This window comes from Chenopodium quinoa, unplaced genomic scaffold (genome assembly GCF_001683475.1).
Source record: "Chenopodium quinoa cultivar QQ74 unplaced genomic scaffold, ASM168347v1, whole genome shotgun sequence".
NCBI lineage: Eukaryota > Viridiplantae > Streptophyta > Magnoliopsida > Caryophyllales > Amaranthaceae > Chenopodium > Chenopodium quinoa.
Genome location: NW_018744080.1, coordinates 1,976,260 through 2,004,257, shown reverse-complemented (window position 1 = coordinate 2,004,257; position 27,998 = coordinate 1,976,260). Strand labels below are relative to the sequence as shown.

Below are 27,998 nucleotides of genomic sequence, written 5' to 3'. Positions count from 1 at the left end.
CAGTTTTGTCCACGTTAAGATGTAACCCAAAAAGAGGTCCTTCCTCCATAATCAGCTGCAAAATCTTCCCCACCACCAACGTGTCACCAATAATAGTGCCGTCATCTAAATACCAAGCCTGAAGACATACATCAAAAGTATCTCTGATTTTACACACCAAGGGTTGTAAAACCAAAGCAAAAAGCAGAGGACCAAGGGGATCACCCTGCTGCACCCCCTGAGACGACCATAAGGTGTGGTCCCCATAATACAATCTAGCCAGATTAGAGTAGCAGAATTCAACCCATCGCGAAATACCCGGACAACGACGACAGACCTCACGTAACATGACCGCACGATCAACTAGATTGAAGGCATTACGAAAATCCACCAACAACATTGAAAGACCAACATCAGATCCACGGACCTCAAGTAATCGATTCACAGCATGAAGAATGGCCTCACCGCCTGAAGAAACCCCAACGCCAAATTAAAGACCATCAAAGTAACTTCCCAAAGACTTCCCAACCATAACAACACCGACTTTCGAAACCAGACGCCGCCAAATGATACCCACAGCTATAGGACGAATTCCACCACCGGGCTTGACAAGGGGTGTGAGAGGAGCACTAGCAATATACTCTCCTAATTCCATAGGACATCTACCAGCTAGAAACAGATTAACCACCCCGGTAATAGAGTCAACCAACTCGTCTGAGACAGCCACAGCTGCACCACTCAAGCAATCCATAAGGTGTTGAGCATGTAACTCATCCCTACCACACGATGTGCCACGCGGAAAACTCTGAATCCGATCTAAAATAGCAGCAGAGGAAGCAACGAGATGAAGTTGATAAACAAGAATATCAGCAGGCAAGGAAGGAGGTGAAGAAGAAGGGTGTTTTTAAAGCAAATCCGCAAGAGTGGCATCATTATACGGAGCAACACCTGAAGAAGAAAGAACCCGGACTGCAGCGGTGTAATGGCCATCACAAATCTTCCTACGACACTGCTTGATATTACGCTCTTCCAAATTAAGGTCCTCATCATCAACCACCGACATAGTAGGAGCATCCTCAGCCAAAGTTTCCCTCACAAGCTGCACACTACCACCTGGTGCACCCCAAGAACAAATAGCCCGGGAAATACTTTCTTCTTGATGCCGACGCTTTACGGAAGACCTTGACTCACGACTACTCCGCGGGCGAAAGGTTTTAAGTAGGGCTGTGCACAATAGGTTAACCGTACCGTTTAGCCTTAACGGTACGGTTAACCGTTATGTCGGTTACTTAAAATTTCGAACCGTAACCATCCCGTTAAGGAACGGTTAACCGCTAGTGGTTAACCGTTCCTTAACGGTACGGTTACAGGTTAACCATTAACCGTTTAATAAATTTTAAACCCTGCATTACTTCCAATAGTTCCAAACATCTAACTCTAATACAAACTTAAAAATAAAGTAATAAACAATAAAATTCATGTTCTAATTAAGATTACAAATCCATAAATCAAATACATTACAAAGTTTTAATTCGTACTAAGTTTTTTTAATTCGTAACCAATTTCCCCAAATTGATTTGTACACTAATTCAAAAAAAATATATATTTATTTATTTTAACGGTTAACCGATGGTTAACCATTTACTAAAACTTGTAACCGTAACCGTAACCGTTAACCGCTATATTTAGCGGTACGGTTAACTGTAACCGTTTAATTTAAACGGTTCGGTAAATTAACCGTTTAAATGAGCCGGTTACACCGGTTAACGGTTACGGTAAACGGTTACGGTTTTTTTGCACACCCCTAGTTTATTTTAAGGATGCAAAGAGGTAACACTAACAACGATACCCAACTAGAAATGTCATTAGGGTTAGAGATCACCTTATCAAGAGCACCTTTCAGAATCCGAGAAAACCCCAAACGACACTTGGGAGGGATAGATTTCACAGTGCGAAACCCCTTTGAGAGCAAAGCATTAACGAGAGCCACATCAAAACCAAAAAACTGATCTCGCGCCAAACCATCCACAAGTCCAATACGAGCCGAAGAAGAGGGAGCTTGTGGCCTGGAGAAATTATGAAGCACAAAACGAATAATACCATCTCCTTCATCAGGGGGTGATACATCCTCACCCCTCTCGTGACGACCCCAAGAACGAAGCGTATGAGTTTTGTAACAAACCCCACAAAACCAAATCCCCATACGCGTAAAAGTAACTTCCAGTATAAACAGCCAAATTAGAAGTAAGAAACTAGCGTGTAACATCCCGCGCACCAGTACAACAATGACGATCATGAAGATGCTTGATTAAAGAACGCCTTGTAAGACCATTGCCACTCCCATCTTGACACCCACTAAGACCCACAACGGGACAGTGAAACTTCACCGACATGGCTACACACAGCCACCACCAAAATCGGAGCAAATACCAATCGAAAAACAGCACTTAAAAAACCCAAAAAATCCACCATAAACTGCACCCAAAAGCACAATAAACTGCACCCGAAATGACCAGCAAAATGCACCCAAAAAGCACGAAAAACACCACCCAAACAGACCAGAAATTTGCACCTCAAAATAACCAAAGAAACTGACCAGGAAATTGGAGAAAAAATGCACTCAAACAACACCCAAAACAACCCCAAAACTGCACCAAACAAACCGCCTGAAAATTGCACCAGCTGACCCAAGCAACACCAGAATATGATAGGAAATTTATTGATTATTATTATTAGTATTATTATTAATTATTATTAATTATTGATGATTATTATTATTATTATTTATTGATTATTATTATTAGTAGTTATATTTTTATTATTATTATTATTATTATTATTATTATTATTATTGTTATTATTATTATTATTATTATTATTATTATTATTTATTGATGATTATTATTATTTATTGATTATTATTATTATTAGTATTATTATTTCAATTATTATTGTTATTATTATTATTATTTATTGATTATTATTATTATTATTTATTACTTATTGATTATTATTATTATTATTATTATTATTATTATTATTATTATTATAATAAGAGCTTAAAAGAATGAAATTTGGCTTTATATCATTAGCAATATCATTAGACGTCAATTAAGAGCTGAACTGAACTAAATTGAACTGAACTGAGCTGAACTGAACTGAATTTCAACGGAAGAGAACAGGCCCTTATAGTAAAATTTATTTATCAATTATCATGTTTTTATTATATTTACTTAAAATGAAATACTACTATATAGAATTATTAAAAATATGGGCTACCGGCTACAAGTTTGTAACACGTGACATCTTGTTTTGAAAGAAGAAGCTTATTCACATCAATCGCTAATATTTTTAGTTAGTAATATATATAAATTTGATAAAAGTAAAGAATAAAGTATGTAAATAATGTAAAAATCAAAGTGTTGCATCTTGCAAGTAACAAAAAAACGAAACAAGTACAATACATGAGAACTTAGTACAAAATTTTGATAGCTAATTTTTTTTTCTACTATAAGTGTATGATCCACTACAATACGAACATAGTTTGGATCACTCATAAGTTTGAATAGTTTGGATTACATCATATTAAAATTTACACCCTCGCATTTCATTTCGTACTGTGTTGAAACCTAATAGTCACAACTCTAACTTTGCAGATTAAACAAATAAAAGCTCAACCCATTTTACACAGGGTAGGTACCCACATGCACGGCCCATTACTTCCCTCTTCTCAATTATGTGTTCTATATTCCGTACATTAAACAAATAATGGGGCATTTGGTTAGTACTTAGTACAGTGGTATGGGTTTGGAATTGGGAATGGGGTTAGGGTGGCATTGAGTTGGAATTTGATACCTAATATCATGTGTTTGTTTCAATTTTGGAATGAAATCTCATCCCATTAATAATTTAATACCATGGATTTGATACTTAAGGAAAAAGAATGAGTCAAACCCATCTTCCCCCCCCCCCGGTTTCTAAACCCCATATCATTGACAACCAAGTATATGGTATGGTTTTAGTCATTCTAAGCCCATACCCCACAGGCCCATACCTCATACCTATACTCTGCAAACCAAATGCCTCTAATCACAGTATACTGGCCATTACTAAAGCCCCGTTCACTTAATCTTATTTTTGCTGAACTGAAATTATTTTTACTGAAACAAAATTATATTTGCTGAACTTAAATTATTTTTACTGAACTTAAATTAATTTTACTGAATTTAAATTATTTTTGCTGAACTAAAATTATTTTTATTGATTTTCTATTGTAATGCTTCTTTACGAAAATTGAATTTTACTGAACCGAAATTAATTTCACTAAACTGAACTAATTTTTACAGAACTGAAATTTTTTTAGTAATATTAATTTTGTAAGGTGAAGTGAACAGAGCCTAATTAATACTTTATCCATCCTAAAATAATGTTACATAAATCAATATCTTTGATTTATATTAATAAAAAAATATAAATTTTGATATTATAAACTGCACTTTAAAATGAATCTAACAATATTTCACATGATTATTTTTTTATATAAAATATATATTAATGAGAATTTTTAGTTTCCCTAAATTTTATAAAGACTGGCCATGAAAAATTAAAATAGAATTATAATTTTGGAACAAAGGAATACAACATGATTTCCGTCACATGTAATGTCGTATTCCGTATTAGTTTATGGTAGCTCAATCAACGTTAATGCAAACCTTGTTTACGCTATACGTGTTATAATGTACGTTCAAAAAGAAAACTTTGGCATAGTTGGCAAAAGCTAGAAACCACAGGGCACCCCATACCAGAGCAAGTCTTAGGTTAGGGATGAGACGCCCGCTTGCTCAAGGTATGTTAGGTCTAACTAATAGTGGTATAAATATACATTTACCTTATTATTATGACTTCCAAAGTCTATTTTATGTGCCTTAAATCATGCTCAATCATCATATGTACTACGTGCTAGGAGCATCTGTACCTAAAATAAAGCTCAATTATATGTGCTACTTGCTAGGAGCAGCTATAAATATATGCGCCAAAGTCTCTTAGAACCCAACACATTTTTTTTACAAAAAGGTCAAGTTTTGAGCCCAAGTAATACAAGAATGGCAACTTCAACTTCTACCAAGCTCTACGTGATGATTTACTTGGCTATCGTCTTATTGGCTTTGGCCACGAGCATTTCAGAGGCCCGTCACCTTCTCTCACAGGGACGGGGGCCAAACGTTGTAAAAAAGATGGGCGGTTTTGGTGGCCGTGGGTTTGTTAGCGCTGACTGTTGTTGTTGTTGATTCCGGTGGTTATTTAGGACCTCAATTGTAAGGCCAGATGTATCTGTGCTCATATTTACGTCCTCATCTTTTTTTGTGTGCTAACATTGCTAGTTGTATTGTATTGTGCTGTTTATTACGGAGTGTCAATCTGTGATCATCTTATATATTGTGCATTTGTTAACTTTCATATAATGAATAAAATTTATAGTATTGTTAAGGTATTAATGTTTCTTGGAGATCTGTTACAAAAGAAAAAAGAAAGTGGATAAACGAACATATAATAATAAGCCTAAATTAACTTTAAGATAAAATGCTACTCACTACAAAATAGGAATACAATTCGATGATCTTAATAAAGAGGACAGCCATATTGAGTCAGACTCGCTAATTCGATAATGAACCACTATCACTGGAGTCCTAAGCAACTAATCGACTAACGCATGGTACGGAGGATGTAGGGTGTTAGCCATATTACCCCCGGTGCAACGAAACTTTCTGAGGCCAGTCGTCACCATCTACCACACATCACATAGAATTTGTGCTTGGTACCTTGGCCGTCACCACCCCAAATGGGGTGTACCAGAAGGATAGCCTAATAGGGGTTATGTACTTGACATTCTTTGTTTTTCCGTCTTAGGTTGTAATTTGCCTTTTATTTATGATGTTCTCATTGTCTATGTAGCTAGCCATGTCGTGTTGTTTTGATTATTGTCAATACCTCATGATGAAATGCAATTATTGGTGCATTCGTTAATGATTCAAAAAATTGTCATGCAATGCATAAGTTATTAGTACTCCTTTGAATTCGACAAGCTTCTCTAACCACTTTCTGTGCAGCTTAACCTAAAAAGGCAGGAGAACAGAGTGAACGTTTTAAGGCTGAGCGTTTATTTTCAATAGAGAGCTCACCTTTTTTTGGCTGTGAAAATCAAAGTTCAACCCACCTTTCCAATGCTACGACAATCTATGAAAAGGAAAAACTATGTACACAAGAAGATCAGTCGAAATACAACCACCAAGATTAGGAACGAACTTATTTGTTACAAAATGGGAAGTTAACGTAAAAGGGTTATGAAGAAGACACTTCAGCTCCATCATTTAGAGCACAGCAAACAACAGCTTTGTGATGCCCTTGATATGTTTGGATGACTTCACCACTTGACATCGACCACAGCTTTGCACTTCCATCCGAGGAAGCTAAAAAAATCAACAATGCAGTTTTAGTATCGAGGCACAGATTACATAACTACGGGAAAACATACACCTTTGAAAGAAGGTGTATACTTTTAACTCAAAAAATTAGGCATTCTCATTTACTCCTATTCTAAAATCACAATTTTATTTTAGGTTTCCATGATAATGAGACAACTTCAATATCTAGAAAAAGTTTGAACATCCCTATATTATAACCATTTCAATTTCAATATATACGTCTCGAAGAGGGAAATTTCTTATGGCATGTTTGGTTGGTGAATAAACGGTGGTGATGGCTTAAAATTTACATGTAAACAAGGAAAGTTCATACCAGTTTTACAAGGCAGTATTGAAATTATATGAGGTAGCCAACCACCCCCATGAGACTCTCATTACAAATTGCAATGAAAATCAATAATTATTATCACAATTTATCATTGCCTACCATTCCAACTGGTAATGACACCTTATATCAAAGAATTAAAAAAAAATGCAACATTTATAATTTTTAAGGGAAAGATACACCCTACTTTGGTATGGTACACATGTAACGCCTATAATCGATAAGGAAATTTTTGGCAATTTAGCTTAATTCTTTAGGAAAAGAAACCCCACCCAAGCATATTAGCTTATTAGTTTTTAAGAGGGAGGGGGGAATATTAGTCTGCCCAATTATGTCCAGCATCAATCAGTCCTCATTGACCTCTTTTTTGGCAAAAATCATCTCTCTTTAATCGTAATCACAGAAAAAGATTGTAATAGTTTAAAATCAAAGCATAAAACTTAGGCATAGTAGATTAGAAATCTTGGCAACTTGGAAATAGTTGTGAAAAACTATATCCTCATTCACATGAAGGCCATAAGCTAGCCACTCAAAAAATGTGTACTATGAGGCAGGACTTCTCTATGCAGAATGCCCATCAACAATCCAAATAAAACAAACTACTTATATTTCCATGGATATGACAACTAACCTGTAATTAGGTAGGCACCATCTACAGAAAAAACACAGTCCCACACCCACCGTTCATGCCCTGGAAAAAATCAAGCACAACCATTGGTGAATGATTAATGGGCAAGACTGAGCACTCTATAAGATCAAATACGAACATTAAAAGAGATAATTACCAGATAAAGTTTTCTCCAAGGTGAAACGGTTGTCAACATTCCATATCTTGACCGTATAATCAGATGATGTAGTTGCCAAGTATCTGTAGAACAAATTCACTCAGCATAATTAAAAAAATATATATGCTCGATAGTTGTTCCACTATTACACTATTCACATGCTTTACTTTAACCTGATTATTATAATAACAAAACTTATGCTGTAAAATATCAGTGGAATTTTCTGTTCTACTACAAGTGTATTTTCGATTTACAACTTTTATTCTTGTTATTGAAAGAAAATTATAGATATTAATGATCAAATATTGGGATAAAAGTTAGTGGATTTCGGGCTTATAGCTGACCACAGAGGGGGAAAAACAGATTTGATTTAAAACACATAGGCCAAAGAAGATACATGTGTGACATTCCTATAGTTTCAAAGGTGAGAAAGATTGGAATAGGAAGGCAATCCAGATTAGCAGCAATATAGTATTTCGTAGTGTGAATGAAAGTAGTCATAGAGTAAATGCAAATTGCCATTTCTCTTGTCTTGAAACAAAAGAATTTTTTATTTGCTTTTTCCTTCCTAAATTATATGAGGTTAATAGTATATGAATTATGCAAAACTAAAAGTGCTGCAATTATTTTGAAATATATTGCTAGAAATTAGATCAATGACATCATTCTACCAATTAGCCTTTTTTGCCAAACCCATGTATACTAGTCACCCCCCAAACATGCTTACAGTCAATCACCAAGAGGAGGTTCCATCTCCACTTAGTTATGAAAGCACCTACTCAAGGATCAAGCTCCATTTACTGGGAAAATATTTTCTGTCTCCACCTTCCTTTTGCTCCTTATCAACATAATAAACTTTTATCCAAATAGTACTTCAATGTTCTATCTCTCTACATTCCATGTCACATTAACACTCGCCACAACCATCTCAGCCCTTCTTCATGTGAGAATTTTACATGATGTTCCCGTTTGTATGCAGCTCTTTGCAGGCCATGAAAAAAATCAGCACTATGAAGCTCCACTAAAGTACTGTGGTTATCATTAAGGGCTATAGGTCTCCGATTTCTATGGTCCTAATCCATTTGTGCAGCTTCCCTCCTGCTTAATCATCTCTTATTATATATCTCTATGCCCCTTTGAATTTTGTTATCCTCTTCGGGACCATATTATTGTCAGATGTTAGTTAAAAGCCTTGTTGCTTCTACTAACTCCTCATTGGCCTTGTCTCCTCTATAGTAGCATTGCAGCTACGGGCCAAACTGTTCTTCTTTACCCTCTTCATTGCAGAGGTAAGCAAGCCTTCTCAAAATGCACATTTAAGCAAATAAAAATTGAAAAAAAGAGATAAATTAATAAATCTTAACCAACTGCACCATTGCTGTCATTGTTCTTAGTGTATTAAGTAATTTGGAGTCTCTTTTAATTTTTATATGTCCAAAATAAAACAAATCCTAAAATAACAATGTCCCAATATCATGAAATTCATCTATATGATATATATCCTTTGCACCCAAATTGCAATAGGCATGTTGTCCTCTTAGCTTTATCACCAAAGGGTAAATCTTACATTTGAGGCCAAAATAAGTAGAAAAGTGTTCCACGTGATTTTACTGGTTATTTTATACATAACCATCAATTTCATGGGTGTAAAAGGAGTTCTAGCTGAAATATCATAAAGCATCCTCCAGTAAAATCTTGTCTAGCTTACGAAATGACTTACAAAACAAGTAGTTCACCTTCCCTTTTAGATTACCATGTTCCTGGACAGGTACTGTAGTTGTTAGCTTCATGGCCTCCACATCAACTGTATCATCTTTCAAAAGTATGAACAGCTGAATTAGAGCTTTTTAACCTAGGGTTCGGTCCTTCGGTGTTTGATCAATATACTCATCCTCCTCAAGCCCTCATGAATAATTTTCAACATTCACCAACTTTCTGTTGATTTTATTAGCTATGGTTCTGACCCCCTTGTCCAGAAGACACTTGAATGTAACATTTTTTTATCATCTACTACCTTCATCTACAGATAGGGAAGACAATGCAGCCCAAGTCAATGTATAAAAAAGCTCAAGGCGCACTAAAGCGAGAGGGGTTCTGCTGCGCCTAAGGCGCGCCTCAGTGCGCCTCTTTGAAGTGAGGCGCACTATATGGGCAGTATAAAAAATTTGGCTGAAGTGCGCCTTGGGTGCGCCTCGGGCGCTTTTTGTGCACCTGACCCAAAACGCCTCGCCAGACCAAAATAAGTGCTCACCCCTGATCGCCTTGCGCCTCAGCGCGCCTTAGGCACGCTTTTTCAAACACTGGCCCAAGTTTGACCATAACTCCACCAGATATGTAGAAAATATATACGAGCAAGTCCAAAACCCCAAAAAAGTATATTCCAAACTTAAGGCAATACAAAGGCCAACCATAATTTGACAACCTATAAGTGTATGATCACATAGAAGGTAAGAGTGAAATTCTGTATACTACATGTATTATCTGCCATAAGACACCGAAACTTAATATGCCCCCCCCCCTCTTTCTCTCATTTATCCTTTCTCTCTTTCTTTGAACACACTGTCATGGTCATGTTTCTGGTTCAAGGGGAATATGAAGATATCAAAACAGAATTCTTAAAAAGAAGTAATCAAGAACATTAAGATAAAAGCTAAATTAAACTCTCAATAATATTCATTATAATTTCTATCTAATCTCATCCATTTACGGACAATCTGATTCTTTTTTCTCTGTCTCTCCTCTACCAAACTCCCTTGCTTTCCTCCTCAAGCTCTAACATACGCATTATAAAAGCAATTTCCCACCAAAGGATTTCCCTTGGTAAGTTCCTTAAATAAGAGTCGCAGACCAATATAGATGAGACAATGAACACACAATAAAATCCCATGAACCAGGTGCACCATGGCGTAACTAGGCCATATTTTTGCCTTATAAGAAACCACTTTCTCCTCAACATCGCCATCCCAAAACAATTCTGCCTCCTCTTTTACTCCACTTCCCACACGACTTTCTTGAATACAAGTCAAGTCTTTGTTCTTTTTACTCTCTACATCCCCCTTGCTCCCCTTTTTTTTTCCAAGTATATCGAACACCATAGAAATTTTTAGGGAAATTTATTGATTCCTTTGATAGATGAATGCTATACCTAGGACTGTGCACTGGTCAGAACTGTACCAGACCAGACCGGAATTGGAATGAACCAGAACCGGAAACCAGGAATTTCTTGGACTGGCAACGGGGACCTGATTATTCCAGTCCAGTATTAGACTTGTTTGGTTACGTGAACTATCAATTAAAATAAACTTATCTAGAATCAACTTTGAGAATCTATCTATGAAACCAATTTGGAAAAATCTTACCAAGTAACAGCATCAAGATTTTAATAATAACCAAGTTAGCTGCATGAGTTCATTCCTACTCCTTTGAATTTTATCCCTAAACTACAGCCATCAAGGATATATATCTATTCATGTGTATTGTTAAACATCATCAAAAGCCTAAAGCAAAAAGCTTATCATACAAAGGGTAACCCTACAAGCCAATACATGTCATTTGCCACACACCAATGCTGACACATATTGTTTATATGTACATTTGTTTGCAGTACATTAAGCAACAATACTCATGGAACACCTTAAGAATGTGTAAGAAAAAAAACACGAACTGCTCAGAAGATACAAACCTATTGGGTTCACAATATTCAGGCGAAAGAAGGCACTTAAGGATGTATCCTTTGTGCGCTTGAAGCCTGTGAAGTGGCTCAAAATTTGTCATTGTCTGCAATAGAAGAAACTCCAAGTTAGAGACCATCAAAGTTACATAGTGATTCTTCCTCGAAAAAAAAAAAAAAAGGATATATAGTGATTCATCAAATGACTTAATCACCTGTGTCCCGCTCAACAAACGCCAAACAAAGCAGGTTCCATTATTATTTGCAGCGACTACCAAGGTTCCATCAAACATCACTGTCAAAGACCTTACAGCAGTATCCACTTCTGGTACCTGGGAGTTCAGATTTTTAGTTTAGTTGCATCTTTTAAATTCCTTAATCACCCATTCTGGTATTTAGAAGCAAATGCCATTTAAGTGCTAACTACAAAGTACATCCATACTATGATATGTATCTGTTGGAGCCAGTTAAAACCATGCTTTACTAACCCTGACATACTCATACTTGTGGAGACATGCACAATAGGATAACGATAGAATGGAGATGGAAGCATCGGCAGATCACATTTTGCACCACCCTCAGATTTCATGAAGAACGATAAAGATATAAATTTCAAAAATCAAATAAAGTTCCCTTTTCTCTTTTACAGCAAACAAAATTTTTTTACTCATTCTCATCCAAATTTAAGTTACTCAAACCAACCTCTTTTCCCTAGCTTCTTAGTAGTCAGAGAAATAGATATAGGTGGTGTTTTGTTCAGCATATGGCGTCAGGTATAAGGTTTGGTTATTGAAATTCATAATTCCATATTGTACTTTTTATATAAATAGATAAAATAAAATAAAAAGAACCCTCAATTTCTCTCTCCCCTCCACTCCCCTCCCCTCTTCCCACTTTTACTTCTGCTTCTCCACATATGACATTAGCCACCTTCTCCATACTTTGCTAAAATCAGACCTCTACCCTCCCCTTCCTCTTCAGATCTTCATACTCTCCTCTGAATTCTCCTCTTTGATAATCATATAGTGTGTGAAAAGATTGACTTTTGGTGATCGACTTCGCTCACTAAAATTCTCACAATAAAAAAATACCGACAAAAGTGATTTAGTGAATGTAGCTAGGACCTTTTCTCCATCTTTGTATGCAACAATCTAGGACTTATTTTGGACAACTATAGATAGAGAAACCTTAGTGGGGTTTGGCAATTTAATCTACAACAAGCATTTTGGTACCTTTAAGAGACAAAGAAAGCCACTATTAAAAGTGAGAGGCTTGAGAAAATTGTAAGTGAGTGTTCTAGTGTTCCACAATTGTATTGTTAGAGAAATTGTATTCCGTCTATTTTTGGGGTGAAGTCTTCTTGTATGAACTACTAGTCCCGTGATGTTTCACCATTTTAGGTTTTCCACTTTCCCATATACTTCTTGTGTTCCCTATTTTGATTGTTCTTGTTGTGTTTCCATCTTAAATTACACAACTTTATAGTTTATCAACTACTACTTTTTGTTTTGCAGTGGGAATGCTTTAGAATACCTCCAGGCTGAAAGAAGGTAAAGATTTTGAACTGTTGGAGAAGATATTCAAGTTAGACAAAACACTTTGCCGTTAGACATATGAATACATTGGACATGGAAAGCAAAAACCAGAAAGATAAACATATATGCTTGAAATGGCTAGACAAACAAGGAAAAAGTTCAATGATATATTCACTTTTGAACTAACAACTTCAATAACAGATGAGCAGATCACGAAATTGGCACTTGGGTTGCAAAGAAGCGGGCAAAGGTTTATATCGGCATTAGAATGGCGGATACGAGAAATCTTATAATGCCAGAAGGGTGTGAAGTGAGTAAAAATCAGAGGAATAGTGGTAGACTGGGTACGCCATACTATAGAATCTAGCACCTTCTATAGGTGGAGCCATGACTCGCTTTTGGTAAAACTCATGCATGGAGAGCATCAACATGGGAGTGCCAATGGTAGCATTGCCTATGCATTCTAATTAACCAAGAAATGCAGAGGTGCTAAGAACTGGTATGCTGGTGAGGGATTCAACACACTAAGCTAACCTAGTGATGTCGACTACTATAGATAATGTATTGAGGTAATGGCATCAGAAGGAGATGAAATACAGAAAAGGGCTACAGTCTACAACTGGGTGTTCGATCATCTGTTGCTAACGGTGGTGTTTCTTGCCTAGAAGTGAATTCTTTTATTATTCATATCACGGAAGATGTCTACATCAGCAGTGGATACTTCCGCCTGTAGGATTCTCACTTGAAGAGGTTCTTTTTCACGGCAGATTTCTGAATTTAGGGTTGCTAATGTTTCATTTATACTCTACCAGCTATGTAGTATACAAGTACATGTGCTGTGTAAATTCTATTACAAGCTATGTGTGTATTATGAGCTGTACATTCTTTTAAAGTTTTAAAAGTTACGGCCAATGAAGAGATACTCCTAGCATATACACGGTTTATATTTGTAAAACTCCAGATAAAGCTAACCATTGCTATGACAAAGCAAGCACATATATAAATCAATCAAAGCCTTAAAAGATCAAAAACACTGAAATGAAAAATACAGCAGAATGTATTACTAAGAGAACTGGAACAGCACACCTTCAGAAAATAAAGTGGGATGACAAGAAGAAAAGAAACAGATTTCTTTTTTACCCTAAAGCTAAAAAGATATGACAGTTACATTAATGATTCTCATTTCTATAGAACATAAATGATCCTTGCACAAGTGTACCATATATCACAGACATACACTACGATTTCATCTCATATGTTACCAAAATATAAATAAAAGGCCAGCTGGTTTGGAAATTAAAAAACAAAATGCATGCCGAGGTCTAAACAGAAGGTAAACATAATGAGTAAAACCATGTACTCTAGAATAGAATTGCTCCAGAATTTAAGAAGAAAGATTCACCAAGGACAAATACTCAAGGATTGTAAGGAAAGAAAACAAAATTTCACTAAGTGTTCAACTCAGATAGATAAATCCAAAACTTTGAGTATAAACTATAGTATAAAAATTATACCAAGCAAAACCTTCTTTCAATAACCAAGCATAAGCACTAATTTAAAAATTATATTGGTGTACCAGTTAGCAACACTAAATACCTACCAATTCACAGCTGCATGAATTTGCTGTCAAATCCCAAACCCGGATATTGCCATTCTGGTCTCCTGATATTAGTTCAGTCTGCAAAATCACCATGAATACAACATTGAATCTGGAACCAACCAGCCAACAATTATGAAGCAGTAACATTTTTTATTTTTTTTTGAAAATACTATGTGTAAAGATTACTTTTCCACCAAAAAAAAAAAATACTGTCTTGCAACAAAGGGTATTATTTGTGGGACATGAAAAATTCCTTTGTTGCAAATAATAAGAAACGGAGGTAATACTTCATATGAGCCAATAAGTGAAATTTGGTGATCCGTTAAGATGTAGCCATTTGGCAAATGCTATTTGTAACTTAACAAGATCCAATTGAGCAGGCAAACAACATTTGATACGGTGGAGCCAAAAGAAAATTTAGTTCACCCCTTAATAAAAGAAATATTGTTAATGTAGAGCGAACAAGAATATATAAAGTCTTAGCTCATTTTCCAAAGTTAATAAGTTCTAAGAAGAGGTGTTAAGACTTAAGAGAGTCCACCATATGGTATTATGGACTAAGTCAATACAAGTCATTCTCCTTCGTCCAACATTGAATCAATTACCCAAAACTACAGATAAATCAAGCATATAAGATTTGAGAACAATAGCCTAAAATTAACCTGGTTTGGATGCAGGACAACAGTGTTCACAGCAGCGCGACTTTCATATTCCCTTTGACAGCCTGGAGCTCTGAAATCGAAACTCAATGTCTTTACTTTATCAACTTCATTCTAACGAATCACAAAAATAAGTATTCATGTTGTTACCTGAGGTCCCATATCTTCACTGTACCATCCTCAGAACCGGAATACATCCAATTTCCATTAGATGGAAACCCAACTGCCATAACATTATTCGTATGAGAATCATAACTCATCACCTGCCATTTTGATATCAAAGATATAATCCTAAACCATCAATTTGAAGCAACTAACACAACCTCCCACCCCCCCCCTCCGGCCCTCCACCCCCCCACCCACACACACTCTATGTCACCTGGACTCTTCATTTTACCTCAAGTAGCCGTGTTAGAACCTCAACACTCCTACACGGGTACAGACCCTTCCGCAATTCATTTTGCACCAAAAAATCGAAATTAAACAAGCCGAGTCTAAAACTTGGGCACATACCCTTGTCCGATACGGGTTCCAAAGTCCAGGTAACATAGAACACCCACAAATAAACACATTCACAATGGCATTAAACCTTCTGATCAAGGTATATTACCGGTTGAGGGTTGCTCGAATTAATATCGAACAATCGAATGTGAGGATTCCCAGCTGCAGCCAAATATCGCTTATCTGGGGTTATTTCAAGCCTATTAACTTGCTGTAAAACAAACAAAAGATCACATCTTTACACCAAAATTCATCCCATCATAAATTCAATATACACATATTCACCAAAATACAAATTATTCACACCATTTCACAAATATTGAAAATAATACAACGTAATTCAACGATTAACTCCAGAAATTTCTCAACAACATTAGATTAAAACAAATTAATTAATTAATTAATTAAAATTACAATTAAAAAAAAAAAGACTTACAGAATCTGGGTATTGAATATTACGATAGCATCTACCAGTTTGAGCCTCCCAAAATCGAATGGTGTGGTCATAGCTAGCAGTTGCAAGAATCACTGAGGGTTGACTCATCTTTAATTGCCCTCTTTCTTCTTTGATTTTTTTTTTTTTTTTTATTTAAGTTGATGAAAATTGAAGATACTCAATTAAATTTAGGAATACAGACATTTCAATTTTCTTCTTTTCAATATGAAATTAAAATCAAATTTGGATCATAGAAAAATTGAGAAAGAAGGAACAGAAAGGTGTAGGCATTAGGGTTTTATTGGGGTTTAATGATTTTCAATGGAAGTGAGATTCTGAATTTCTTCGCTAAACAAGATTAAGATTGAGCTTTGACATGAAAGACTTTAACAAGATTAAGGGGCCGTTTGGTTGGGGATATTCATCAAAGGGAAAGGGAATCAACCACCCTCATATCCTTTGTTGCTGTTTGTTAGCCCTTTTTTTTCATTCCCTTTCCCCCATCCATTCCCCCAAATCCTTCTAAGCCCATTCCCTACCACCACCACACCACCACATCACCACCTTCATACCTACCCAACCACCGGAAAACCCAACCACCGTCCTACCTGACCCTCGTCGCCCCTCCCCCGACCCTCGCCGCCCCTCGCCGACCCTCACCGACTCTCCCCTGCACCGGAATCAAATCGTTCGCTGCCCCTTTTCGCACCGGAATCGCACGTCGCTGCCCCTTTTCGCACCTCCCTCAACCCTTTTCGCACCTCCCCCAACCCTCGTCGGAGGTTGTCGCACCTCAAACGGCGAGGGAGAATAGTTTCTAGGGTTTATTCGAGGCTGATGGTGGTTTTTCGGGGTTGAGGGAGGGTTTGCGAGGGGCGGGGAGAGCTGTGCGAGGGGCGGGGATGACCGGCGAAGGGAGGCGAAGGGGGAGGGAGGTGCGGCGAGTGGTTTGGTGGCTGGAAACGGTGGAGAATGAAGGTTTGAGGTGGATGTGTAGTGGTGGTGTGGTGGTGGGACTGGTGGCCCTCATTCCCTTTGTTTTTAAGACCAAACAACATAGAAAATTTTAGGTATTTTCATTTCATTCCTTGTCTTTCTCTTTGTTCATTCCATTCCGATTACCCCTCGCGAACCAAACGACCCCTAAGGTTAGGGCTGATATTCTATTAAGCAACCTTGGCATGCTCGAACCCATTTTTAATAGTCACTTCGTTCCTAATTACTCACATAGTTCTATACTCCTCGTTTTGTTAGGCAGTAGCGGGTAGCGTTTACACCAAGTCTAAAAAGTATCCTCTAATAGGAAATATAAGAGTGTTTTGAAAGGTAGCGATTCGTGGTAGAGAAAGCGTTTTGGTAGCTTTTCTCCAACATTACAAATGTTAACGTTTGAAGGTAGCAAGTAGCGCTTGACAAATTTTTAGTTCTTTTTAACCCATCTTACAATAAGTTAATGAAAGTCCGCATTAATCAAGAATTATTGAGTGTTTTTTATGAAAGTCCGCATTAATCAAGAATTATTGAGTGTTTTTTATGAGGTAAATCTTTTATAAAGAGTAATATGATTGTCTTTTTACCTTATGAATTACTTTTGAAGAATTTCCTTTTTCTTCTTTTTTTTTTTGTCAAGATAATATTTACTACTCTGTACATAGTAAGGGCATATTCACATTTACTAAACTGAATTGATTGGAGCTGAACTGAGCTGAACTATTTTATGAGAGAGGGAAATTAGGAGCTGAATAGAATTGAACTGATTGGAGCTGAATTGAACTGATTGGAGCTTAACTGAACTGAACTGAAATGAAATGAAATGAAATTAAGTAAATGTGAACAGGCCCTAAGAAACCAAGGGAGTTAAAATTAATGTCGCTCTTAATCATTTTAGGGTGGGTTTGGTTCGGAAAATGGAAATGGAGAGGAAAGGAAACAAATAAGAGGGGGGACATGAATCATTTAGCTATTACCTTGTTCATTTGTTTGGTATAACGTAACCATAGAAAGGGTATTTGTTAAGATGAGGGTAAGGGTATTTGTTACCACATGTTTTTGGGAGGTAACAAATAAGGGATAACATTACCCTTATCCTTAAGTAATGGTAATTGTTACCATGCCTTTAAACCAAACACATGGTAACGGTATCGATTTAGGCATGTTCACTTCAGCTTAATTTCAGTTCAATTCAGTTCAACTCCAATCAGTTCAGTTCAGTTCAGTTCAATTCAGCTCCTAATTTCCCTCTCTCGTAAAATATTCATTTCAACTCAGTTCAGTTCAGCTCCAATCAGTTCAGTTCAACTCAATTCAGTAAATGTGAACACGCCCTTAATCGAATCCGTTTCCAATCCAAAAAATACACTAACCAAATGCCTTAGAGTAATTTCACACCCGTCTAATCGTCTTACAATTATAAATAGGGTAATGTTATATGTAGCCGTAAGGGCTATATATAAGCATTAAATATACTCTTGAAAATTGTATAAAATTAGGAATTCACGACAAAAACACGCGTAAATCAGTGTTATTAGTGTTTATATTTTGATGATTTCCTAACTTTTTACGATTTTTAAGTGTAAATTTAATGCTTATATGTAGCCCTAAAGGTAGGGGTGAGCAAAAATTCAGGGTACCCTGATATGGAACCGGAACCTGTTCGGAACCGCAGGTTCCAAACCCGGAACCTGTTGATCAGGTTCCGGTTCCGGGTAATAAAATTAGGAACCTGTTGCAACAGGTTCCGGTTCCGGGTAATAAAATTTTGGATCTAGGACCTGTAGGATACCCTGTTAGTACAGGTTCCCTATGGGGTACATGAAACCGGAACCTATATGGTATTAAAAATTCTAGACAATTAGTGTTGGTTTGTTATATTTGAAGTACTATATTAAAGTTGTAAGCTTTTATTGTGATCATCTATTTTAAAAAAAATAAATTTGTCACAATTTATCAAGTAACTATTAAACTTACTTTGACAGACAGGGTACCCTGTTTAGGAGCCGGAACCTGCAGGTTCCGGTTCCGGTTCTCAATTCTTAGGAACCTGTTGCAACAGGTTCCGATTCCGGTTCCTATTTTTAGGAACATGTTGCAACAGGTTCCGATTTCGAGTCCTAATATTTTTACAGGGTACCCTGCTACGCTCACCCCTACCTAAGGGCTATGTATAACATTTTCCTTATAAATACACCATTGTCATTGGCTTTGATCATTAGCTTTTAGAGGGCCCTGTGTTATACATGCTTTAGGCCCAATAATGTGGGCTCAAACACCTCTTCCTTTCATTTTTGTCTCAAGCCACTTACAAACAAAAGGGTTTTAGAGTTAAAGACTTTCAGTATTTTGCTGTACTATTAATCTACTATGGCTATATGCTAGTAATGCAACGAAGTAATGGGTGTAAATGTACAATGGAAATGCAACGAAGTAATGGGTGTAAACGTACAATGGTATCGTGCTATCATTAGAGATTATAAATAATTAATAAAGTTTTAATTATTAAACTCGAATCATATGATCTAAGCATATCCAGTGGTATATGACACCATAAAGTATCTATTATGTACATTTATGAAGTACTTTATCCGTTTTAAAAGAATTGACACGATCAAGGGTAACACAAACATGTCAATGCAATAGTAATAAAAAAATAATAAAGATAGATAAAATAAAACTTTAGATTAATACCTATTTAACAATATATTTCATAAATAAATTTGTTTTTGATATGTTACGTAAAAAGGATGGTCAAAATTAGTATGTAAACAGGGAAAAAAAATTTAAACGCATCAATTATTTAGAACTAGAGGGTAAAAAAAAAAGGCCCATTCAAATCATAATCCTTGACCTTAAACATTGCTTCATACTGCAGTTGGTTGATCCAATTACAACCTACCCGCTCTCTCCGTCTCTTTCCGTGTCAATTGCTCTTCCCACACAGTTGCATAAATTTGCACTTTGGTTCTTAACAAAGTGAAATAATGTTTAAAAATTAGGATAATTGGCTCGGACAATACTAAGGTGGCAATTTGGATTAGTAGATTGGATTTGGGTTAGATTTCGGGTTAATTTCGGGTTGTGCTCAGAAACTATCGAAATCGTATTGTTCGGATTCGGATCAGGCTTGTGCTTCTCTCAGTAACTTCGGATCGGGTTCGGATTGGGTTATCGGGTCGGGGATTGCTAGCCCTAGACAATGTACCAAGATCTCTAAGTTATTGCATTGGTTAAATTTATATTTTTTTTTAAAACTCTAATTTATTATATTATACATGAATGTCATGACCAAATAATAATTTAGGGTCTGTTCTCTTACGTTGAAATTCAGTTTAGTTTAGTTCAGTTCAGCTCCTAATTTCCTCCTCTTATGAAATATTCATTTCAGTTTAGTTCAGTTCAGTTCAGCTGAGTTCAGCAAATGAGAACAGACTCTTATTATATGCAATAATTTATATATATTTTAAAGAATAACGTACATTGTGTATAAACTTGAGATTGCAGGTTAAAAAAATCTTGTTCAATTCATGATTGAGTATCATATGACACGTGTCTTTGCTTAAGTTTATCAAATTGTGTTGTATGTTTTGATAATATGGTCCTATAAACATTTTAAACAATGAAGAGGATTGTAAGAATGTAACAAACTATCAATGAAGTCATGATTTGAAATTCTCCAATCAAAGAAAAAGTTTATTGCTTGCACCCATATGTTCTAATTAGGAGTGTATACAAAAAAAAATTATCTAAAATGTGATATATCATCATCATGCATGTATATATCAATATAGGAGACTATATATTTTTTTATACAGTATTTTTATGGTAAGCAAAAGGGTCCGGCCTACTAAATTGATCTTAATTCACTCAAAGCGACACACTGATATAATTCAATATATAATCTCGATATAATTTCTACAACGAACGAACGGAGTTGTATACTTTAGGAGGACCCCTCTTGGTATTATTAAGTATGATAATGATGCAACATATGCATAAAACATAAGTTTGATAGAGAAGGGAATACATACATGTCATATTTAAGAGAGCAAGTTGTACATAGTTTGATCACCATCCATCGATCTATCTCTTGAAAGCTCAATCCGTTAAGCTTGCACGTACCATCTACTAGTAATAGTACTATATATTCGTTGCTCATTAAGTGTTTAACCATGATTGCCTAGTTGTACCATTCACTGACACTCTCATCATCTTTTCTTAGCGAAATCATTTTGTATCCAACAATTTTATGCTGTAATGTCTACTTTTATTGTATCATATCATTATCCATCCAAAAGTTTCATTTTTTAAGTAGCTTATGTCTTGTATAAATCTGTTACACAAAAAAATATTATTATTATTATTATTGGGCAGCTTAATTATATTAGATGCATGTATGCGCAGAATTAAGAAATAAAAATAGATATTCATATAATGATTATTTATACAGATGTTGTTCCAAATGTATATATAATCCAATTACCAATCTAATTGCATGCATGAATTTACACTTTATAATAAGATACTATTACAATAATCAATTGACTTCAAGAATAGGAAAACTAAGAAGATTTTAAAGTATGAAACTTGATTGCTTAATTAGCTACTAGATTTATCTTAAACTAATTTACATTTTGTATGTCTAACTACTGAGTATTATACAACTTTTGGTTGAGTATCACTGAAGAATTTGTTGAGTATCACATGCTCTAGCTTATGTTAGTTCATGGCAATAGATGTTATAAGAGGATGAACCTTAAATTAATTAAGAGATTAATCATTAGTTTAAAATTTTGGTGTACTTGGTCTCTTTCACGTAGAATTAGGATGACACAAAATGTTTCACTTGTCTTTCAACACAAGGTACTATGCATGAAATGTGCACCATCTATACCTTAAATAAACAAACAAAAGTTAAAAGGAGGATTTATGCACCATCTATACCTCAAATGAAATGTGCATTTGATTGCTTGACAATTAGTGATTTCATAAGAATTTAGCACAAATGTCGTCTTTATTAAATAAAGGGGATAAATGTCTTTTAACTTGAGCGTATAAACAGTCAATATTGTATGCATTTAGAAGTACTCGTATGTATTGAAAAGTGATCCAATTTTACGTGTGCTTGTTTCGGTGTATGCAACATATGTGATTAACTAACACAATACGTGCCCTTTCACAAGTTAGACACGACAATAAACAATTAAACACACCACCTCTCCACTTGTGCATGTGCATGTTATGTACACAATAGAATAAGCACCATTCTCGATATTCTCGAGTGCACCTAATAATATTTAATCTAGCCATCTAGTAAGCTGTTGGATCAACCAACTTGGCATCCAACATGGAAGTCACAATCAATGATTATACATACACTTCCACAAAGATGGGCTCATGCTATACATACGTGCTAATAATATACTTTTGTAATGATGATCAATCTACAAAATTTAGCTCTCTTTTGTTCCATAATAATATAGATCTCAAATAACTCCGGCATATTGTATGTGGGGTTATCTATCTCCTTTATTTCAATCATCTCCTTTACCAAAGTTGATAAATTAAAGCCATCTATTAGGCTCCTCCATCCTTGCTAAACAACACCCAAAAGCAACAACAATACTTATTCAAAAGCTCATATAGCTTGAAAGTGTTTAATCTTTCATCATGAGCTATTGATAAACCCAAAATGATCAAATATACAGTATAATCTAAAAGATCGAGTGTATATTATATATAGCTTAGGCATTTAGCTAACTTAATCAAATATACACATAATATGTGGAGTATAAGTGAAAGGAAGAAGCATATACCCCTAGATAGCTAGTGTTGATGATTCCTTGAGTGGTGGCTTTCTTCGTTATCATGTTCGATTTCTGATGCTGGCTCATCCTCCTCCTCAAAACCATCTACTCCATACGCGGCATGCCCATGTCCAAAGGCCTTAATATGGTCCTTGAGAGATCTCTTGTGCTTAAAATCCGATCCACAAATACAATACCAAAGTTTACCACAATTCTTCTCATGAGTCCTCCAATCACCTCTCACGGCGAAGGCCTTGCCACATTTCCTACACATGAAAGGCTTGATTCCATGCTTTCTCTTGTAATGTGTTTGCAAGGTTCGGAAGTCCTTGAGAGGTTTTGCTCGTGGGTGATCGATGTTGTTCTTGCACCCTGGTGCACAACAATAGCATGGTAGCCTTAGCATTCCTGTTGGTTGGGTGCCTCTCAATGACTCTGGTCCTTTCCTGTATTGAGATCCATGCCCCCACATATGCATCTACAAACATATACAAAACAACATTTTAGTGATAATTAAGTCGATCAATAGGCCAAAAACTATATGTTTTCTTACTCCATTAAGAACAATCATATACATTTGATAGAGTATAAAACATATTCCTGGACCTCAACCACTAGTTTAAGTTTTTGGTTGAGACTTGAGATGGTCCAGGAATATGTTTTATACTCTATCAACGTAACATCCATACAAACAATATAATATATCGATCATAGTTAAATGTGTATACAAAAGTTATCACATAATTGTATAAGGTTATCATGTATAGAAGTGACACTTTTATTCAACAAATAAGAGAGTATAAAAGTAGTTATCACAAATTCACAATACTATATATTACACACTTCTTACATTGGTATCATTATAAATTGAAAATATATAGTCAATTATATATTTTATAGAAAGTATGATTAAGAGTTTTGAAACCATCATTTAAAGAGAAGATTTTTTTTTTGAAAGTATATGTTTCTTTATTTTGCAATCCTTTTGTCTACAAATTATGATAGTTTCAATTTGTTTTAATATGATTTTTCATGGATAAGATTATACGTAGTACAAAATTTGACCACCAATTCAACTTGTATTTTTATAATTTTTAGTGAAGTACAATTTGAATAGACATCATTATTTTTCTTTTTCGTACTAATTTTAAGTTTCATGTAATGAGTAATAGTTCTAGTCAAAGATATACTTTAAAAATCCACTATTATTTGTTGGAAAGATAGGGGAAGTAAGCCAAAAAAAAGGGTCTGAAATTAAAGAAATTAGTTTCAAAATTCTATCTTGAACATGTAAAGGAAGGTAGAACATTAGTTGGAAAACTAGCTAGAAGGTTCACATCATAATTGAGGAAATGGGAAATGGAAGAGGTGGCCAATGGATCATTTGCGCCAAGTTTAGTTTAGGTTTATTTAACTCAATTAAGTTTTAATTTGGCTTAATTTAATTCAAGTCGTCAATGTTAGTTGTATAATACTACTTCATCTACCGGTATGATGTTTAGGTTAATTAAGTTCAAAATACGGTAGTCATAAATAAATTATCTAGTTTTAGGTGCAATTTATAGATAGTTCGTGTGTAGTATTTTTGTAATTTGTGGTTTTAGGGATCGGCATTTCTAGTTCCAACTTAACTAAGGTAAGATTTATACCTCATGTGGCTATGCCCTCTCCCTCACAACCCTAATCTCTTAAAGGTAAGATATAAATAGTGAACTAAACTCAATGACAAGACATGTTGACACGGTATATATCACCGCCTCAAGGTTAGAGCTCAAACCCTTAATCGATACCCTTTCATTGTTTATTATTTTTTATTACATTCAATTGTAAAAATTTATCCTTCACCAGATAAACTACTTTATTTTCAACTCATCGGAAATTTAAATTTTCATTTATGTGTGATATATAATGAGCTAAGACGTCGTCCCTATCGATACTTCTTAATTATTCCTATAATTTTGTGGAATCAAAGCACATTGCACAACATTCTTTATATGGTTAGAATTTAAGAAAGCATCATGAACAAGACATTGGAATGGACAAAAATAATTCAAAACAAAAGGATGAGATGAATTTTAGTAGAATTTGCCAAGTTTTAGGTGCTTGATTTTGTCCCTTTTAGCCTCTTTCAATTTCAAGAAAGGGTAGTTGCCCTTGGAAAAGTAGGGTATCATTGGAAGGCAATTATCATTGACAGAGATATAAGAAGGAAAAATAAATACAAAATAATTTTACCTTATTTTTTTTTTCTCAAAAAAAAGAATAGAATTTTGTTTATTTAAATGTTGGGATCTTATTGTAACTAGCTAGAGAAAGTAGTTTATGCAGATGAAAGATTACCAATATATGTGTTGGATAATCCAAGATTCTGCTTCCCACTCAAAACTATCTTCATGATCCTATTGCCCTGAAAACAACTACACATAAACTCTATTTCACCCACAACCTCCCAATTCAACTCGACGACATCACACACATATATATATACTCTCTGTTCAGAATTAATTCTTACGGAGTACGTAGTATGTACACTGATATCGTAACCACAACAATAGAAAGTCAGCTAGTAACGTATTAATAACGTGACAACTGAATCTAGAGGGTTTCAGTATTGTTCATGACATGCAATTATGTGAAGACTATTTATTAAATTCTTCATACAAGTTAAGAAGAAAGGACTAATGGGTGTTCATGGAATTGAATGAATGAAAGAGGAGAGAGAAAATAAGAGAAAGGAGACAGAGGTTGAAATAATGTTGAGTTTTGACCCAGCAAACTGACACAATCAGAAGAATAGTACTACTACTACTGTGTGTATCAATAAGATTAGCACAAACTCCCAAGCACTCAATCCTATTCCTTCCTATTTACATACAGCAGAAAGAACATTGGCTTGTCTTGTTCAATCACATTTATTAAATTATATGAATTGAATTACTTCCTCCGTTTTTTTTTATTGCATCATAGGGGTTTTGGAAGCAAAATTTGATAGTGGGAAAAAGTAAGAGAGAGAAACGTAAAAATACAAAATTGTCCATGTAATGTAAGATAAAATAAAAAGTAAGTGTGAAAAAGTAAGGGTATGTTGGGTATTTGCAGTGTTAACATAGATATTTGTTATCCTAAAAAGGAAATGATGCAATAATAAGTAAACTTCCTAAAGTAGTAAGTGATGCGATAAAAAAAGAACGGAGGAAGTATATAATTTTAATATATGGTCTGTCTAGTTAGCTAGATTCAGTTATTAAATTAAATATTTGTATAGATTTATAGGTTTAGGCAAACATAATCTCCAAAATTAAATTAAACAATTACCCCTAATCCATGCATAATTGTCCTCTAAATTTAATCTCAAATCAATCTTATGCCGTGATTTCCTCTATTCAAACCTCAATTCACTAAAATTTAATTTCGAATGCATGTATTTTTAGAACACTTTTTTTAAAAAAAAATAAAAATTATTCTGAAAACAGTTTGCCTCTACAGGTAGAGGCTAGATCGAAAGGTTAATGATGTAGACGAGATTCGATCTGACAGTTTACGTTCTGAAACGTGATCGGGATTAATTAAATAAATAAAGAAAAGAGAGGAAAGTGACTGACCTGCATGTTGTTGTAACGGTTGAAGGTTTTGAAGCAAACAGGACAAGAAAACTGAGTAGGACCAATTAAAATCTGGGTAGGAGTAGGGATCCAATACTGTCCTTTATTAAGCCTGCTTAAAAAAGGATGCCCAAAATCTTCTGTTTCTTCATTTTCATTATTATTATCATTACAATCTCCATCTTCTTCAGTAATCATACTATTATTAGTATGATAATTATTATTAGTGTTGGAAGGAGATGATAGAATGGAAGCGAGATCAGCTGCACTAGGGTTTGGTAACCCTATGTGTAAAGCTACTGTAACGGTTTCGTCTTCGTCTTCGTCTTCTTCCTCTAAGCTGGTGCTTTTTGACGATCCGAGTCGAGCCGAGTTTTGATTGATGAAATTGTTGTTGTCATCGACTATGTCCATGGTTGAAGGGCATAGGCTTAGTAGAGGGAGGGCTTCTTTGAGAGGAGGAGAAGAGGGCGGTGTTGGAATATTATTATTATTAATATTATTATTGTGGTAGTAAAAATTAGTATTGTTGATATTATTATTGGAGTAATTAGGATAATTATAATTGTTGTTGTTGTTGTTGTTATTATTGTAGAAAAGGTATGAAGAAGGGGAAGGTGAATGAGGAAGAGAGTTGAATTTAGACCATTTGAGATAGAAATTTGAGAAGGGATTATTATTATTATTATTGGTATTATTATTCATGATGAAAATATAATATGATGATTAAAAGGGGGAAATAAAAAAGCAAGGAAGATATAAAAATTGGGAGGTTAGAAATTTGGAAAGGGGAAGAATTTTGCTTTTATAAATGGGGGAGTCAGGACTATGAAGAATGAGAGAGAAAGAGAGAGATGAGTGAAGAAGAGTGGGCGGTGGAGGAGAGTGGGGGAGAGTGGGCTCTCATTGTACTCAACTTATTAAAGGAAGCAAAGGTGTGTTGAAGGATTGAAAGGAAATTAAAACTTAAATACAAAATACTCGTGTTTTATATAACGGTTTGATTTTTGTATCATTTATACAAATTTACTTTGACTTTCTTTAATAGTTTATACTTATGAAAATATATTTGTGTGTAGTGGGGTCTTATAAGATTTGTCTCTATTGATACTTTTGTAATATTACTGTATTTCATAGTCATTATGGATTGATTATTAGAGATAGATAAATGTGATTGTACTGATATCATGTATTGACAAATATGAATAGAGAAATGTTTCAACGAAATTTAGAGTAATATCAAAGGAGTAAAACATACTTGCTTTGTTTATTATTAGTTGTGTTGTATTTAATGTATTTATGTTGTCTAAATTACATTTTTAATCATTAACATTTTTAATTATGTGGTTTCTGAGTAAATGTCTATATAAAAATGGCCATAAAAAGTTCTTTAAAAAAAAAATGGCCATAAAAAGCACAAGTGTATAATAATGATTAATGAGTTGAAAAACAATCAAAGAAGTTAACATTTTGAAATCATTCCATGTACTTCCTCCGTTCTTTTTTACTTGACCCATTTTGACTTTTACATTAGTCACCACCCCTTCTTTGACCATCTTTTGTGAACAATATATAAGGAAAAACATATTCATGAGAGATCTTTTTGAATTCGTCTCAATAAGTA

At 35.0% G+C, this 27,998-nt stretch overlaps 2 protein-coding genes across 2 annotated transcripts; both read right to left on the bottom strand.

The window, feature by feature from the left end:
* Positions 1-6,003: 6,003 nt before the first annotated feature.
* On the bottom strand, positions 6,004-17,007 carry LOC110691453 (protein LST8 homolog). The gene is made up of 10 exons (XM_021868390.1): positions 15,973-17,007; positions 15,646-15,747; positions 15,186-15,298; positions 15,039-15,108; positions 14,377-14,454; positions 11,457-11,573; positions 11,254-11,348; positions 7,572-7,654; positions 7,418-7,477; positions 6,004-6,446 (listed from the first exon to the last, which is right to left on the bottom strand). Exons 1-10 carry the CDS (start codon positions 16,078-16,080, stop codon positions 6,319-6,321), a joined length of 954 nt encoding a protein of 317 aa, XP_021724082.1. The 5' UTR covers positions 16,081-17,007; the 3' UTR covers positions 6,004-6,318.
* Positions 17,008-22,161: 5,154 nt separating this feature from the next.
* LOC110691452 (zinc finger protein WIP2-like) lies at positions 22,162-27,335 on the bottom strand. Its single transcript, XM_021868389.1, has 2 exons — positions 26,375-27,335; positions 22,162-23,250 (listed from the first exon to the last, which is right to left on the bottom strand). The coding sequence occupies exons 1-2, from the start codon at positions 27,077-27,079 to the stop codon at positions 22,792-22,794; spliced, it is 1,164 nt and encodes a 387-aa protein (XP_021724081.1). The 5' UTR covers positions 27,080-27,335; the 3' UTR covers positions 22,162-22,791.
* Positions 27,336-27,998: the final 663 nt, after the last annotated feature.

What these genes read in the sequence shown, in the direction of transcription:
- LOC110691453 (XM_021868390.1), bottom strand. Translation starts at nt 16,080, where the DNA reads ATGAGTCAACCCTCAGTGATTCTTGCAACTGCTAGCTATGACCACACC. An exon ending in ATATTCAATACCCAGATTCT is followed by an intron (nt 15,748 to 15,972) that starts GTAAGTCTTTTT and finishes TTTGTTTTACAG; the next exon opens with CAAGTTAATAGGCTTGAAAT. An exon ending in ATTCGAGCAACCCTCAACCG is followed by an intron (nt 15,299 to 15,645) that starts GTAATATACCTT and finishes TCAAAATGGCAG; the next exon opens with GTGATGAGTTATGATTCTCA.
- LOC110691452 (XM_021868389.1), bottom strand. Translation starts at nt 27,079, where the DNA reads ATGAATAATAATACCAATAATAATAATAATAATCCCTTCTCAAATTTC. An exon ending in ACCGTTACAACAACATGCAG is followed by an intron (nt 23,251 to 26,374) that starts GTCAGTCACTTT and finishes ATATGTTTGTAG; the next exon opens with ATGCATATGTGGGGGCATGG.